A 15772-nucleotide genomic window follows, 5' to 3' on the forward strand; every position below is an offset into this window, starting at 1 on the left:
GCAAACGCCGCCAATGGGGCAGCTCAGAGTATCTGTTGTACAAGTCCGCGAGCCGATAAGGTAGCCTGTTGCTCTCGACTGAAACATGAGGAACTGCGAAGGCACGGTGATGCAACCCAGACGGCGAGGCAAGAGCCCCTGTCAGTTTCTCCTCAAGAACTAACCCGCCTCATCCTGGTCCAAAACCACGTGGTGCAAACGCATCCCCATGCCCCACACGGCTGTGATCTGCGGGTGTTTAGTTCAAGGGGAGGCTAAACTGCCGTGAAGCTCTGCCGACAAGGCTTCCGCGGATAGGCCACCAATGGGATTGATGCGGGGATGCATCAACCAGTTTGTGACCGTGCACTTGTGAAGTTGTTCGCAACAGAAGATCGACATTCTCCTGCCATGCTATTGTCGCCTTGCCGGTGCCGGGCCGACTACACGGGACGGTCCTGGACCCACATCCGGCCCGGCCCAATTCTGCACTGGCCCTCCGCAACGGGGCGGCCATTTGCGCCGAACCTAAACATCTCTTACCGGCTCACGAGCCATGCTGAACATGACCTAAACTGGCTACCTGTACACGGAAGGACGTTCGGCTTCGCAGGGACCGCCTGGATCGACCCGGATCGGGCAATGCGCCACATCTAGAGTATCTAACTTACATAAAACACGTTTCCACGTGGCAGGCCCATGCCATCCGTCCTCCTGAAATCTCACTGTATGTCGTTTTGTGGTTCATGAGAAAGTGGTAACAACAGCAACCTAATATGAAGTACATCGTGAGACTTCTCCTAGTTGTGGCAGCATGTGCTCAACAAACGCAGCATGGGATATCAGACACCTCCTTCTATGGACAAAGCCCACAGGTCTACCCGTCTCGTGAGTTCCTTGAGACAAAAGCCGTCTTCGGATATGAGGTGGCCAGATCTCTAACCGTCGTGCAGCCCAGACCAAAGGACTAGATGCCTGGGGTCCCGCTCATGCGAAGGCGGTAAGGCTCGTGCGCCAGTTCACACTAGAAGAAAAGGTACCCCGAATACTATTTATGTTTGTTAAAGTTCGGATTCTCACTTTATCTTCAAGATACACATTACGTACGGACCTCCTGCGGCTATAGATGGTTGCGCGGGAACCATTCCGGCTATTAAGCGCGTCGGATTTCCTGGCCTTTGCCTGGCGGATGCAGGGAATGGAGTTCGATCAACAGACCTCGTCAACGCCTACGCTTCCGGCATAAGTGTAGCAGCAAGGTGAGCATCTATATCGAGTCGATGCAAGGTTCTGTACTAACACGATCCCCGAAATAGTTGGAACAAAAAGTTGGCCAAGAAACGAGCGCTCTTCATGTTCAACGAGTTCAAAACGAAGGGTGTGAACGTTGCTTTGGCCCCAGGTCCGTGGTGAGTTCTGGATACTGCCTTTAGCCTAACTGACTGCTCGGTAGCTGTTGGCGCTCTAGGACGAGTCGTCAAGGGCGGCAGATTCTGGGAGGGCCTCTCTGCTGATCCATACCTCGCGGGGCAACTAGCTTCGGAGACGATCAAAGGGGCGGTGGAAGTTGGAGTGCAGACCACAACCAAGCACTACATTGCGAATGAGCAGGAGACAAATAGAAGCCCAGAGGGCGACGTGGCTTCGGTGTCATCCAATGTGGACGACAAGTCTATGCACGAACTCTATCTCTGGTTTGCTGCCAACCCCTAAGCCTCTTGCAACATTGCCACTGACTATCCAGGCCTTTCCAGGATGCTGTCAAGGCTGGCACTACGGGAGTCATGTGCAGGTGAGTAGCTGACAACTTGTCGTGAATGCTCGAGCTAATGGAGTGGCGTATAGCTACAACCGCGTAAACAACTCGTATGCCTGTGGTAACAGCAAGATCCTCAATGGATTGCTCAAGACTGAGCTTGGCTTCCAGGGATTTGTCCTGACAGACTGGGGCGCACAGCGTATGCATATATGACTTCTCCTCACCTAGCGCCATTGCTGACTTTTCCCGTAGCCAGCGGTGTCAACTCGGTTCTGGCTGGGTTGGACATGGCGATGCCTACCACCCACTACATGGGAGTCTCCAACTTTACTGAAGCAATCAATAACGGATCCGTGCCCCTAAGCAGGTTGGACGACATGGTCACACGGTGAGTCACCTCCACGCTAGTCAATGTCAGCACCACTGAGAAATCTCCTGGCAGCATCGTTGCGGCCTGGTTCTTCATGCGTCAAGACAAGGACTTCCCTTTGCCGGGTATCGGCATGCCCCTGAATGCCTCCATGCCGCATAGACGAGTGAATGCAAGAGACCCTGTTGCAAAAAGTACAATTCTAGCTAGCGCTGTGGAGGGCCACGTCCTGGTCAAGAACCTCAACAACGCGCTGCCCCTGCGGAAGTCGCTGGAGGTGGCAGTCTTCGGCTACGACGCCCACGTCCCTCGAATGTACGGTACCTCTGGGATCGCCACGGGCTGGCGCGTTGGGTTCAGCTCCGCAGACGTGTCGCAGGTTCTCTCCAAATTCATGGGTACTTTTGTGCCCCCTTTTCAGAGAATCGCATCGTTTGGGACAATCATCAGCGGTGGCGGCTCGGGGGCCAATGCTGCGCCGTACATCTCCAGTCCGTTTGACGCCCTCAGTCAGCGAGCCTGGGAAGACGACACTAATATCTCCTGGGACTTTGAACAGCAGAACCCTACTGTAGCTGCCGAAATCGACGCGTGCCTTGTCTTCATCAACTCGTTTGCGTCGGAAGCCTTCGATCGACCGCAGCTCTATGATGAAGGTTCCAACAAGCTGGTCCTCAACGTTGCCAGAAAATGCAGCAATACCGTCGTGGTGATTCACAGCGCCGGTCCAACGCTGGTCGAGCCCTTTGCTGACCACCCCAACGTGTCTGCGATCATCTATGCACACCTCCCAGGCCAGGATTCTGGGCGTGCTCTGGTGTCTCTGCTTTATGGCGATGAGAACTTTAGCGGGAGACTGCCATATACTGTCGCCAAGAATGAGTCTGATTATGGGCATATGCTAGATCCAGCTCAGCCTAGCGGTGCCCACAAGCTCTATCCACAGAGCAACTTCACGGAAGGAGTGTACACAGATTATCGCTATTTCGACGCAAACAACATCGAACCGCGTTACGAGTTTGGGTTTGGCCTCTCGTTTACGACATTTGGGTACTCAAATCTGGCCATCCGCAAGACTTATGGGAAAAGCCTGTCTCAGTACCCCCAGGGACCCATCGGATCTGGGGGACAGAGAGATCTTTGGGACGTGTTGGTCGAGGTCAGCGTTGAAGTGCGCAACACCGGGCGGTACAAGGGGAAGGAGGTGGCACAGCTCTACCTGGAGCGTCCCGACAGGTCCAAGTGGCTCAGGGGTTTTGAAAAGGTCTTGACAAATCCCGGCGAGAGGAAGAGGGTAACCTTTCCCTTGACGAGACGGGACTTGAGCGAGTGGGACTCTGCTGCACAGAATTGGAAGTTGTTACGCGGCCCTGTCAAGTTGTCTGTCGGTGCTAGCTCCAGGAAGCTGCTTCTACACAGCACTCTCAAGCTGTGAGATGTTGCCACGACCTAGCAGCCACTTCTGAGTAGACCTCCATTCTTCTTCGAGCAGCTACCCTGAAACTGCACGAATCCTTGTTTAATGGCGATCAGCAGTCAGTCATATGGATGGCTTCTCTCGGGCGTCATCATCGTGGGTGCGGAAAGCCAAAGCATGTTGGAATAAAGACCGTCCGCTGCAGGGATAGACAGTTAATAGGGTTCTCGACATTGTGTTGAGAGACTGCAGTCTGGAGAAGGTAGAAAGGGATAATTCTCTTGTTTCTCGTACGGAGGTTAGAGCAGTTAAATACCCCATGAGAGGTTTAACCTTGCATAATGATATAGCTAGGTATGACACTTCTACTGCCGGTAGCAGAAGGTTAAAAAAAAAGGCCACTGTGTTAGCATTGGGATATAATGCTATGATGTGTTGAAAATGTGTTCTTTATTATAGTTGAAGCCCGGCCCTCGATGGGTTCACTGAGCCAGATGATCGACAGTTGATAGCTTCTAGAAAACAGCGAGCTTAGTAGACTTTGTTATTATAATATGTACATATAGTAGAAAATACAAATTCATACCTGGCTATCTGTCTTAAAATCCTATTGATATCGGACCAATGATTTATGTACTTGTTGTTTATTTAAAAGCAGGCTGCTTTTATAATACTAAATAATACAGTTTTTTTATTATTATTATTAATATCACTGCCCGATATTTATGGATTGCCTAGGGTTGGGATTCCCTGTGCATTAAGGAAAAGAGTAGCCTAGAGCTATCCCCAGCAGCAAAATAGCCTTTCAAGAGACCGATCTTAGACTACGACGTTAACCATATTACAAAAGGACCTATGGGCTTTCATATATCCATGCTAAAATCAGGTACTGATATTAAGAATACATATTAATAAATAGCATCAGCGTTCCCTTATTATGTCGCAAGTAATTTGCCCTTAAAACTGCCTTACCCTGGAGCCCGCCGTGCAAGGAAAGTGAAAAGGAAGTGGGCTATCCAAGTCTTTCACAAGCACATCGACGAAACCCTGGAAGTCTGGTTGTCAGCCTCGGGGAGTCATGCTGGAGATGCGCAGGGGGCCGGTGTTCCCCGTCTTAGTTGTGGCGGCCGGGGTGGTTGACCGGCCTGCATGTCCGGGCCGTTAGCGTCTGTCCTCCGGGTGGGCAGAACCAGTCTCAAAACAGGGTGATCACGTTGGAACGGCAATACGGATTCCCTCCGGCCGCAGGGTTAAAAGTGGTGAAGACCTCTTTGTTCTCGCTCGTAGGAAGAAAAGTTCTCCGGAAGTTGAAGTATTGATACCTAAAAGTGTGTTTTTTCTTGACCAAGTGCTCAGGGTGTGACAAGATTTTGGATGTTCATTAGCACAGGTTCTATAGGGCGTCGAATTCATCTTCCCCCAGATTTCAGACATGATTTATGGAACAACCACAAGCCGGTTGCCTCTGCGTTTGCTTCTGAATACCCGAGGAAACACGGGGCATTGGCCACTTCGAGAGTCTTCAGGGACGACCAACCTGGTAAATGTCAGCGTTGCTAGAGAATGATGGAATCCTCTGTCGTTGACTGGTTAGACTACGAGGTTTTGTGAGATGGAACAACCTATTAGGTCTGGACATCCGTGCTCGTCTGTGCCTTGCAGTCCGTGTGCGTGGCTTATGTGCTGTCGTCCGAACTCGTGCTCTGTGCCGCCAAATCGGGAGAGTGGCTGCGACTCCTTTCCAGTTTGGTTGGCCCACGGAATAAGAGATGTCCAGGGGAACTGGATGGTGGAACTGGGATTGGGAAACTACCTCGAGTGTCAAAGCCGGCGGCGTCTGCCGAAGAAGGCATGTCCACGAACATAAACGTGACGTGTCGGTTTATTGGCTGTGCCGTCAAACCTGCCATCCAGGGGCTGGCTTCCAACGCATCCATTATTCGTGGATGATACATACGGCAAGCACTAAGAGGTGACATTTGCACACCACCACCAGTCTAGACGATGACACTCGGAAGTCGGTGTTGTTACCACATCAGTCCCCATCAAACCAAGCAGCCTACCCCGGATTCCCCATGATTGTCACCTAAGGCCGGATTCTGGATTATGCGGGGGTGGCGCTGGGGAAAATGTGGTTTTTTTCCGAGGATAAAACCGCATTGCTCGCGGAGCAGAGAGCTGAAAAAGACATACTCCCGCCACGTCTTCTTGAACCCCAACTACATCCCTAAGGAGACTCTTTTTTAAACCAGCCTATTCCTCCCAAATTGTGCAAGAGCGCACGTCTCCTTTGTTGGCGAACCATTCATTGAGACAGGTCCGTGACCCCCGTTCGCTCGTCGTCTGCTGTTCGGCGTGGACTGACGCCCCAACTCAGAATGGCGGCCGATGGAGTCGACGTAAACCTCGACGAGTCCCGCCAGACAAACATTATTGTTTGTGCTGTGCTAACATGGGTGTTCGCACTCACCTTCGTTTGCCTGCGCCTGTACACGCGCGCTAGGCTCACGCGCTGCATCGGCGGTGAAGACTGGATTCTCGTTACAGCCATGGTTAGCTCGACCGCCATGGCCATTACCATCATCTGCCGTTAGTTGGAGACGCCCCAGAACTTCGCCAAGCGTTGCTCACGTGTTACACAGAGGTCACCAAGGGGCTTGGCTTGCATATGCAGCGGGTTGACCAGTCGGATTGGGTATCTCTACGCTTCGTAAGTGTCATTGAATGAACGAGCCGCGGCAGTCTGGTTGTTAAGACCCCAGTCTAGGCAGGATGGCTGGGCATGCTCTTCAACGCAATGAGCCTATACCTGACGAAAATTTCCATCTTGCTGCTCTACGCCCGCATCCTCACACGATCCAAGTACCGCATGGCCATCTACGTCGCCTCCATCATCGTGGGAGTGTCTTTTGTGTACACCATGGCCATCACCTTCCTGGCGTGCCGGCCGCTCCACGGGTTCTGGAAGCCGGCCACCCAGACCTGTTTGACCTCTGAATACTGGATCGTGAGCACGGCGATGCATCTAGGCACGGACCTCTTGGCCACTATCTTGCCCTTTCCCCTCGTCTTGGCTCTCAACATGCGTGTGACGGAGAGGGCCATCCTGTTGCTGCTCTTTGGCCTCGGCTTCCTGTGAGCTTTGCCGCAACATGATCAGGATCAGATCACTGACTAGGTACTTTAGTGTCTCTATTACCTCGCTCCTCCGGCTGTACTATTCTGTTACCAGCACGTCGGCCGACTCCACCTGGGCCAGTATTCTCCCGACCTACTGGGGATGCATCGAGATCAACGTGGCCATCATCTGTGCCTGCCTGATGACGCTGAGGCCCCTGGCGCACAGGTGGTTCCCAAGATTTCTCTTGTCCAAGATGTCGTCACGCCTTCAGAATAGCGGGTATCCAAGTGCGCGTAGTGCAGGCTTTGAGGCAGCTGAGCCGCTGCCAGACAGGCGGAGCGAGTCCTCTTGGAGAAGGATGGATTCAGGTGATTCTGTGGACGATTTGATCTTGCAAGGATCGAACCAGGATGTAGTAAAGATGAGCCCTCTCACTAAGGTATATACAAACACAAGGCACGGTCAAGAGGGGAGGGTGGGTTGAGCTAGGTGATGGAGATGGAAACACACTCCTTTTCAAGACCACTGTCTGGTATAACATTTTTCTTCGCCATCTGATTGCGAATCACTCAACACCAAAATTTTATCTGAATTATCGATATATTTCCATCGCCCGGCTTCCAAACGTACTGTTGATTTCCAGATGCAAGTAAGTAAGTGTGGTTTCCCAATGGGCTTGGTGCATCCCCGCCGACGCCCCCCCTCGGCCTCCTCTCGACCGAAGCGAAGCTGTACCCCAGGTGATCGGCCAAGGATCACGCCACGTGCGAAAGTACCGCCGAGTCTAAAGCGGCCCGTCGACTCCCTCGGTCCATTGCCACCCCCGCATCCTGCTTGGAGAGTGAGATTGCTACTTTTCAGGACGATACAGATTGCTGCGAACTCGCTGCGCAGCTATATCAGATCATAGGGGCGATCGTGTATCCCCCTGCCGAGCTGGAGTGCCACGAAAGGGACCGGGGTAGGTGCCCCATGGGTAATTAGGGTTGGAACGGACTGAATCGTGCAGGCGGCAGGATGTGCCGCTCGCGACAAGGCGAGAAGAAAAAGAAAATGTTGGCCCTTCTCGCGATCTCTCCAGTAGTCTCTTGATGACACCCGAGCCCCTTACCTGCGATAGAAGGGTCATTCTGGACCTGACCGACAAGAATCTATACGACGGATCGATCTGTCTCCCCGCCATGGAGGCAGCAGCAGCAGGAGATGGCAACGGCGTGCCTGGCGCCCGACTTCTGCGTCGCTCTCCGCTGGCTTGCTTACGATGCCGGCAGCAAAAAGTAAGGCTCAGATTACCCTCTTACACGCTGAGAGTCCATCTCCTAACGCTTTTTTCTTCCTCCTCGCGAAAAGATGAAGTGTTCTGGCGGTACGCCGCCCTGTGATCGATGTCGCAAGGCCAACAGCCTCTGCGTGTTTGAACCGCCTAATGCTGCGCCGCCTCAATCAACAGCAGCGCTGTCGAGGGCCCTGATGCCCCTCGAGTGCTCAACCCATCCCGACACACAGCCGCTCATCATGTGCGCCAGCGCGCCGCCTCACCAGTTGCGCAACTTGGCCGCCGAACATCACGAACCACGCCCCAGCAGCTGCACTTCCACCGACACGCCAGCCTACGCCCAACAACCGTCATTGCCAGACGGCCGATTCATCTTGAACCCTCCCGGAGCCTCCCCCTCTCTTCCCCTGCCTTCGCTCGACACCTCTGGTCACGAGCTGATGCTCTCCCCTCCAGACAGCAACGGGTTCCACCGTCAAAAGCGGAGGCGCGTGTCAAGCGGGCCAAACGTCGACAACATCAACAGCCACTCCAACGACACAAATACCGAATCTTCGGCCAGCGGGCCAGACACAGACATATCTGATGCTTCGTCTCCCTATCACACTGTCAAAGCCTTTGAAGCCGCCTATTGGCGGGCGAATGGCCAGGAAAGGTTGTCTCCACGCACGCCAATTTCCTGCATCGAGACTCGACCTGGGCTCGTTCTCGAGACCATGTTCCCTCAGTCGATTACTGACCGCGGACCGCTACTCTACTATTTATCCGAGGTCGGCATAAGCATGGACGATGCGAAAGACATGTTCTCTCTTTTTGGTGAGAGGGTTGCGCCGTTTATGCCAGCACTCTATAACGCAGACTTTTCGGAGCTCCCAAATGACCCTATCTACACGCTGGCGAGCCTCAAGGTTATGGCAAGGTATCTACCTGGCGTCAATGCTCTAAGATCAAAAGTGGACTTGACTTTGCAAAGCCTCTTGCGCAACATCTTGTTCGACGACCTGCAGCGCCCGTTTGATACCGCCCTAGAGTCTATGCGGGGGCTCGCCATCATCTACGGCTACTCCGAAGTCGGGGCCGCACGATCACAGCTGGACACACAGCAATCCGAGGCGGACGCTCTCTCAATCAAGGGTATCATCGAGGGCTATGCAGTAAGACGGAATATCGGTAGACCGCGGCAGTCCAACGTCTTAGGCTGCATCCTATGGCTATGGCTGTACACGATGAACATAAAGTTAGTAGGACCATTGTATCCATCTGAGGCCTCGCCCCTCCAGGGTCGCCCGCTAATGACTGCAATACATAGCTTTGTTAACTTGCTGGGTTGTCCCCCAACCCTGTCAGCGGATGAAAGACTCAGCGAAGCCGTCGCCGTCGTGAAGCAAGGCGTCTCGCACCCGCAGATCGATGTGCTGCTAGGCGAAGTAGATCTCTGCCGCATCGCCCAGTCACGACGCTCGCCGATGCTCACGGCAAGTTTAACAGACGGCCCCCGCGACTACGATGACTGGGTCCAGACCTGGGGTCCAGTCGAGTCCCAACGTACGTCATGCTTTGCTATAATGGTTTATCCATGATGATAGATGCTAAAAGAGTTACACAGCGGTGTCCGTTGGCAGAAGGCTGCGCTTCCACTTTAGGTTCGCCATGTTTCACCAACACGGCGGCCGCAAAGGTCCTGCTCCAACCGACAGGGAGGCGCTGAACGCTGCCCAGGCGTTTCTGCAGTGCATCACCAAACTGTCGCCCGTTTCCAAGGGCAGAATAAAGTACATGTGCGACTTTGGCTTCGTCATGCTCGTGTCCGTCTGCTGCTATATCCTTCAAGCACTAGATGCCCTGAAAACTCAGCTGGTCGACGTCTCGCACCAGGCTTCGTGCCTTGATGATATCGGCGACGTTGCGGACCTTCTCAAGTCCATATCGTCTGCTCCGGATGCTTCAACCACCGCCTGCGGACGCGCACTGGAAGCTGCGTGTGACAAGTTTTCGACCTTTATTTCACCGGCAGCGAGAGGCAGGGCGAATCAAGAGGAGGAGTGGGGAGGTGGGCAAGCCTTTGGTGCCGTGGACCAGGCCAAGAGCAACCCCTTGGCTGAGCCGGGCCACGTCGGGCCGAAGAGCGTGTCCATTCGTCAGCCGAGCCATGGCTTGGATGCGGACTGTGGCATGCAGCAAGGGGACGCGACGATTGAAACTGCGGCTGGACTTCTTGGAGATGATGGCCTACCTTGGTTTGGCGTCATGTCAGACATCCCTGGAGGGGGCTTGCCGGATACACTATGCATTGCATGGCAGAATTGACGGGAACAAACTTTTGCCCAAGCTAACGGCTGCATGGGATCAAGAGCGAGCCGGAGATAATAGTTAATGCTGTCCTGACCTGGTTTCTGAGGTGGCTAGAAGGGCCGGTTTCGAGAGTCCTTGTGTGTGACATGATTGCTGATGAACTTTAGGTGGCAAGGGTGATGCCCATGAACGAATCACAAGGGTGCCTTAAAACGACGCTACCGGCCCGGTAGCGTCGAGAGCATGGCCAAGAGAACCAGGGCACGGCATGCGCCAAGAGTCCGAGATGGAAATCATTGCATTTCAACACTGCGTGAAGCGAGACCAAGCGATGTTGTGGATCATTCTCTTGCCAGCTCCTCGCTAGCCCCTGGATTTATGCATAGCTAGATAACCCTCAGATACTGCAAGTTAACCAATCCAAATCCGGTGAGGAGATGGGTCCATTGTGACAAGGAGCCAAAGCCCAACCAGCTGCAAGGTTTGTCTCAACCCATGCAGTCATCTTCCTGACGAGGATCCATAGTTCCTAGTAGGTGTACCTAAAGCCCGCCCTCGACTCGCCCGACACCTTGGCTTTGAGTTAGCGTCGTGACGTCTTGAGGAGACTCGATACCTACCTCGGCGTCCTCCTCATTTTCAAGAATAATGCCAGTCCGATCGGCCTGTCGGTTCTTGACCCAGAAATACACACTCAATAGGCCAATCATAACTAAGCTCGCCAGTGAACAGGCGATGCAGGCCCAGAGCCCCGGTTGGAAGTGAGGAGCATCCTTAGTCCTACAATTGTGAGATCTCCAGCACGATCAGCGAGCAATTCAGTAGGGCACTCACCGGAAGACCAGGCTGCCAGAGATGCCTCCAACACCTCCCATTCCCACAAGAACTGCACTGGATGACGCGCGTTTCCACTGGCCGCGGATGTTGTTGGCCTGGTAGGCCATAACGGCGGGAAGGTTGGCATTGACCCCAGCTGTAGCCAGGAATAACCCAAGGAAGCGAACGCCGACGACAGTATGAAATCCGATGAGGGAGAGACCGATAACTGCAACCACATTGTTGAAAGCGACGATCGGACCACGGATCCTGTACCTATCGCCGACCCACCCAAGAGCGAACGTGACAATAGCCCCAAACGTGGGCGGCGCAATGGTGATTAGTTGAGTAGCAGTCCGATCGAAGCCCATGCCCATGGTCAGGATAATAGGCGTGAAGAAGGCCATGGCGTAGCCCTGTGTGGATGTGCAGAAGAAGAGAAGTCCAAACATCCACACCTTAAAGTCTAAGCCAAGGCTGACAAACTTCTTGACCGAGAACCTGGTCGGCTCCACATCACCGCGGTCAGTGTTGACGCGGTTGATAACCCACGCCCTCTCGTTGTCAGTGAGAAACCTCCAGGTCTTTCTTTTCGAGTCTGGAAAGTCGATTAGCAACCAGTAGCCGCAGAGAGCAACCAGGACAGTGATGGCTCCTTCGATGAGGAATAGCCACCGCCATCCGCCGTAGTTGGCGATGCCATGCATGTGGACCAGCTACACTGCAAGTTAACACTGCGCTGGACATTATGGGGAACAAAACCAAGACAAGCTTTACCCCGTATGCCATGACTCCGGCAAAAGCTCCAGCAACTGCGCCAAAAGCGTAGAAGAGGGCATATCGTCGCCCCATCTCATCTAAGTTGGTGGTCAGATATCAGCACCTCAGTTGCTTATTGTGAGATCGGGGAACGGGTAAGACGGTCAACTCACACCGGGTATACCAGGTGCTCATCAAATATACACAGCTTGGGAAGAAACCAGCTTCAAGCAAGCCCAGGATGACCCGAAGGGCGGCCAGCTGCTCCCATTTTCTGACCAAGCCCATCCCAATCATGACGATGCCCCAGAGGCCGGTGATTCCGGCGAGGTGAATACGCGGGCCAATCTTGCGGACGATGATGGTTGATGGTGGCTGAAAAACGATGTATGTCGTGAAGAAAACAAGGGTGATGATGGACTGAGACGGATGGTCAGGGCATGGACGAATACACATAGTGAGAAGTTGGGCCTGGGAAAGATGAGGAATGGCCAGAAGAGACAAACATATCGGTTCCCAACCAGCTCCAGCTCTTCCATCATTCCAGCGATGCTAGCAGCCGCGACATTGGTACGGTCGATGATTGACACACAATACATCAACGCAACGATAGGAATAAGTCGCCAGTCAACTCGACGAATAATGCGGCTCTCGTCCGCCGGGGAGAAGCCGAAGGATGTGCCGTCGTCGCGCTTGGCTTGCTGCTCGTAGTGCACGGCGCGGGGATGCTTCGCCAACTCGGTGAGATCGTCCGCAGGGCAAGAGTCTACTGCCTGGACAGAGGGGCGAGGAGTGTAAGCAGGCATGGCTGCAAGCAGATGAGATGTGCTATTCTTCCGCGTGTATCTTAGACCGTGGTTGAGGTTTTGAGACTTGGCAATCACAGTTGTTGCTAGCTCCACCTTGATTCTACAGAACAAGTGAAAGCTTCAATAAATAAAATGAGCAGACGCAATTCCCCGGGCGTATTCGTCTTGGAATGGCCCAGGCCACCGCCCCTCGTCTTTGCCGGGCACATCAGCCCTGTCCCTGCCGCCTCTGCCGATGACGCCGGCTGCATGTGAACAGGGCTCGGAAGAGCCTACCAGGTTCCGGGAGACGGGGGCAATGAGTGTGGCAGGGATACAGATCCGGGGTCGATCGATGGGGCGGGCAGCCTGACGTTTCGGTTCGGGACACTAGTGAGTGTCTATCCCCGGCCCGGTAGCTTCGATTTAGCCTCGTTTTCTCTGGCACACCCATGCCTGTCTTGCCGTCTCCCAGTCGGCCGCCTGCGGTCTGCATTCTGACTGCTCATCCGGCACCAGCCTTCCGCCGACGTGCTCTACCGGCGACGCATCCGTAGAGTTTACTTGTTGCTCCCGAGTCCGGCTTCGCCCGGTCGGAGATACGACAAGCTAAAGAGAATCAAATTTGATTCACAGATTCAACTGTCGCTATCTATACGTATTCCCCTAGTACGCTGGGACAGCGTGAGTATGAGATAGCAGGGCTGGCGAATAAATAACGAAACTACACTATAGCTGCTGGACTCTACTTGGGGAGCAGCTGGAGCCACCTACTTACTTCCTGTGATCCCATCTTTTAACTCCACTCCAATACCTTTCTACAAAGTGTTACCACTGCAGATATGAGCCAGCTTCTTGACTTCCGAAGCGCCGTAGCCCAGGTGCAGGCAGGGGGCGACGTCCTCCTCCTCTCCCAAGCCCTTCTCAAGCAACTCAACCAAGAGGAAAAGTTAGCACTCTTGCACGGAGACCCGTCCTTTTGGAAAGGCATGGCAGAGCTCTTCACCAACTGCTACGCCACCAAACCCTACCTGCATAGCCAGGTCAAGCGCCTAGGGATCCCTGGGATCAGTTACTGCGACGGCCCTCGCGGCGTCAACATCAACAAGGCCACCGTCTTCCCTTGTTCAACGGCTCGCGGGGCGACTTGGGACCCTCGACTTGAGGAAAGGGTTGGCCAGGCGATCGGTCTTGAAGCTCGAGTCTCGGGCGCCAACTGCGTTGGTAGTATCTGCATCAACCTGCCACGTCATCCTGCCTGGGGACGTGTCCAGGAGACGTACGGCGAAGACCCTCTCCTGCTGGGGGACTTTGGGGTTGCACACGTGCTCGGGCTCCAGAGAAACGTCATGGCCTGCGTCAAGCACTTTGCACTCAACTCGATCGAAAAGTCTCGTTTCCGCGTCAATGTCAGTGTCGATGACGCTGCCCTTCACGAGGTCTTCTTGCCACATTTCAAGCGCTGCGCGGATGCCGGTGCTCTCTCCTTCATGACCGCCTACAACTCTGTCAACGGTGAATGGGCAGGAGAGTCGCTCCAGCTGATTCGCGATACCCTGAGGACTCGGTGGAAATATGACGGCATCACCATCACGGACTGGGTGTTTGGGGTGCGTGATGGGGTTAAGTCGGTCAAGGCAGGTCTGGACATTGAGGCACCATTCCAGAATCGAAGGCTCGGTTCTCTCGAGACGGCCCTGAACTCGGGAGAGCTGAGCTGGTCAGAAGTTGACATCATCGCTGCTCGCGTCATACGAAACCAGCTCCGGTTCTACGCCCTACGTCAGACAGAGGAGCCAACAGATGATGTTGTCTTCAGCAAACAACATCGAGATCTTGCCAGGGAGGTGGCAACAAGGTCGATCGTGCTACTCAAGAATGACAAGGTCAAAGGCAAACGTTTACTTCCACTGCCATCGGACCTAGCCAGCTGTGCCATAATCGGACGTCACGCTAACTCAATTCTGACCGGAGACCGGGCGTCTTCCTGGGTTGACTGCCCCGAGGCCGTGACGCCGTATCAAGGAATCAAGGAGCGGTTTCCTAACACAGCCATCCATCTCTCAGCCTCTGATTCTGAAAAAGACGCCATTGCTGTAGCCAAGAGATCTAATGTGGCCATTCTCATCGTGGGTTATGACGGCAACGACGAGGGCGAGTTCCTCAAGCCCTCTCAACAGGACGACGCTGGAGCCTTTGCCTTGTTTCCAGAACCTGATAACTCCCCAGAGGCCAAGGCCGTCCAAGACATCAGGGCCAAGGCTCAGACCGCTGCAGAGTCGTTCAATGCCTCAAGTGCGAGTCGGCCCGAAGACGATTTTGTCACACGTCCACCTGGCGGCGATAGAACAAGCGTCCGACTGAGGCCACAAGACGTCCGACTTATACGTGCTGTAACAGCAGTGAACCCGAGAACAGTGGTGTCTATCATCACGGCTGGGGCCGTTATCACAGATGAGTGGAACGAACTCGTCCCGTCTCTTCTGATTAGCTGGTACAACGGTTGTCAGGGCGGGAATGCTTTGGGTGACATCCTAGCCGGGTCGTCGAATCCAAGCGGCCGGCTTCCCTGGAGCATGCCCCGTACAGAAGCTCATCTTCCCCCATTTGACCAGGACGCTAACGAGGTCACCTACGACAAGTGGTTTGGCCAGCGGATGCTCGACAAGATGGGAGTCCAGGCCCGGTATCCTCTCGGCTACGGGCTCGCATACACCCAATTCGAGATTGAGGCGGTTGAATTGGACATGGATCGAGCAGAGGACAAAAGGATCCAAGCCAGAGTGAGAAACATGGGTGATCGAGGTGGATGGTGCGTGGTGCAAGTTTACGCTTGCCCTGACTTTGGGCCTGGGCCGCACGACTTTCCCAACAGACTATTGGTAGGGTTCAAGGCAGACAAGGTCCTAGCTGGGGCGGATAGGGTGTTCAACGTTCCAGTGTCGTTGGATCCTTTGCGCCGCTGGAGGAATGATGGATTCGTGCTGGATGCGAGGTCCATCACCCTCCAAGTTGGGCAGCATGCGGGCGATAGGAGAAGTATCCTGAGGGTGCTGAAGCTGTCCAACGACTTCTGTTCTCAGCTATGACAGGCCTAGATTAGTGGTCGTGTTTAGGCGAACACGGTTCCATCACGGTGCGAGTATGAGCATGTGTGCCAATAAAACAAGTTAAGAATTCATTATTAGAAACAAC

General features: G+C 54.0%; 5 protein-coding genes across 5 annotated transcripts; 4 read left to right on the top strand and 1 right to left on the bottom strand.

Moving 5' to 3' along the window:
* Positions 1-755: 755 nt before the first annotated feature.
* On the top strand, positions 756-3543 carry NCS54_01458900 (Beta-glucosidase; the record flags this gene model as incomplete). Its single annotated transcript, XM_053159732.1, has 9 exons — positions 756-867; positions 933-1015; positions 1072-1238; positions 1296-1381; positions 1433-1673; positions 1724-1771; positions 1825-1937; positions 1991-2126; positions 2181-3543. The coding sequence occupies 9 exons, from the start codon at positions 756-758 to the stop codon at positions 3541-3543; spliced, it is 2349 nt and encodes a 782-aa protein (XP_053015707.1).
* Positions 3544-5903: 2360 nt separating this feature from the next.
* On the top strand, positions 5904-7035 carry NCS54_01459000 (Hypothetical protein; the record flags this gene model as incomplete). Its single annotated transcript, XM_053159733.1, has 5 exons — positions 5904-6114; positions 6168-6235; positions 6293-6660; positions 6713-6933; positions 6980-7035. 5 exons carry the CDS (start codon positions 5904-5906, stop codon positions 7033-7035), a joined length of 924 nt encoding a protein of 307 aa, XP_053015708.1.
* A 702-nt stretch (positions 7036-7737) lies between these two features.
* NCS54_01459100 (Zn(2)-C6 fungal-type domain-containing protein) lies at positions 7738-10229 on the top strand (the record flags this gene model as incomplete). Its single annotated transcript, XM_053159734.1, has 4 exons — positions 7738-7923; positions 7997-9159; positions 9232-9467; positions 9529-10229. 4 exons carry the CDS (start codon positions 7738-7740, stop codon positions 10227-10229), a joined length of 2286 nt encoding a protein of 761 aa, XP_053015709.1.
* Positions 10230-10743: 514 nt separating this feature from the next.
* NCS54_01459200 (Hypothetical protein) lies at positions 10744-12595 on the bottom strand (the record flags this gene model as incomplete). Its single annotated transcript, XM_053159735.1, has 6 exons — positions 10744-10785; positions 10835-10994; positions 11049-11746; positions 11808-11887; positions 11963-12209; positions 12296-12595. 6 exons carry the CDS (start codon positions 12593-12595, stop codon positions 10744-10746), a joined length of 1527 nt encoding a protein of 508 aa, XP_053015710.1.
* An 824-nt stretch (positions 12596-13419) lies between these two features.
* NCS54_01459300 (Hypothetical protein) lies at positions 13420-15666 on the top strand (the record flags this gene model as incomplete). Its single annotated transcript, XM_053159736.1, has 1 exon — positions 13420-15666. One exon carries the CDS (start codon positions 13420-13422, stop codon positions 15664-15666), a length of 2247 nt encoding a protein of 748 aa, XP_053015711.1.
* Positions 15667-15772: the final 106 nt, after the last annotated feature.

The sequence above is a fragment of the Fusarium falciforme genome, chromosome 12 (genome assembly GCF_026873545.1).
Source record: "Fusarium falciforme chromosome 12, complete sequence".
Taxonomy (NCBI): domain Eukaryota; kingdom Fungi; phylum Ascomycota; class Sordariomycetes; order Hypocreales; family Nectriaceae; genus Fusarium; species Fusarium falciforme.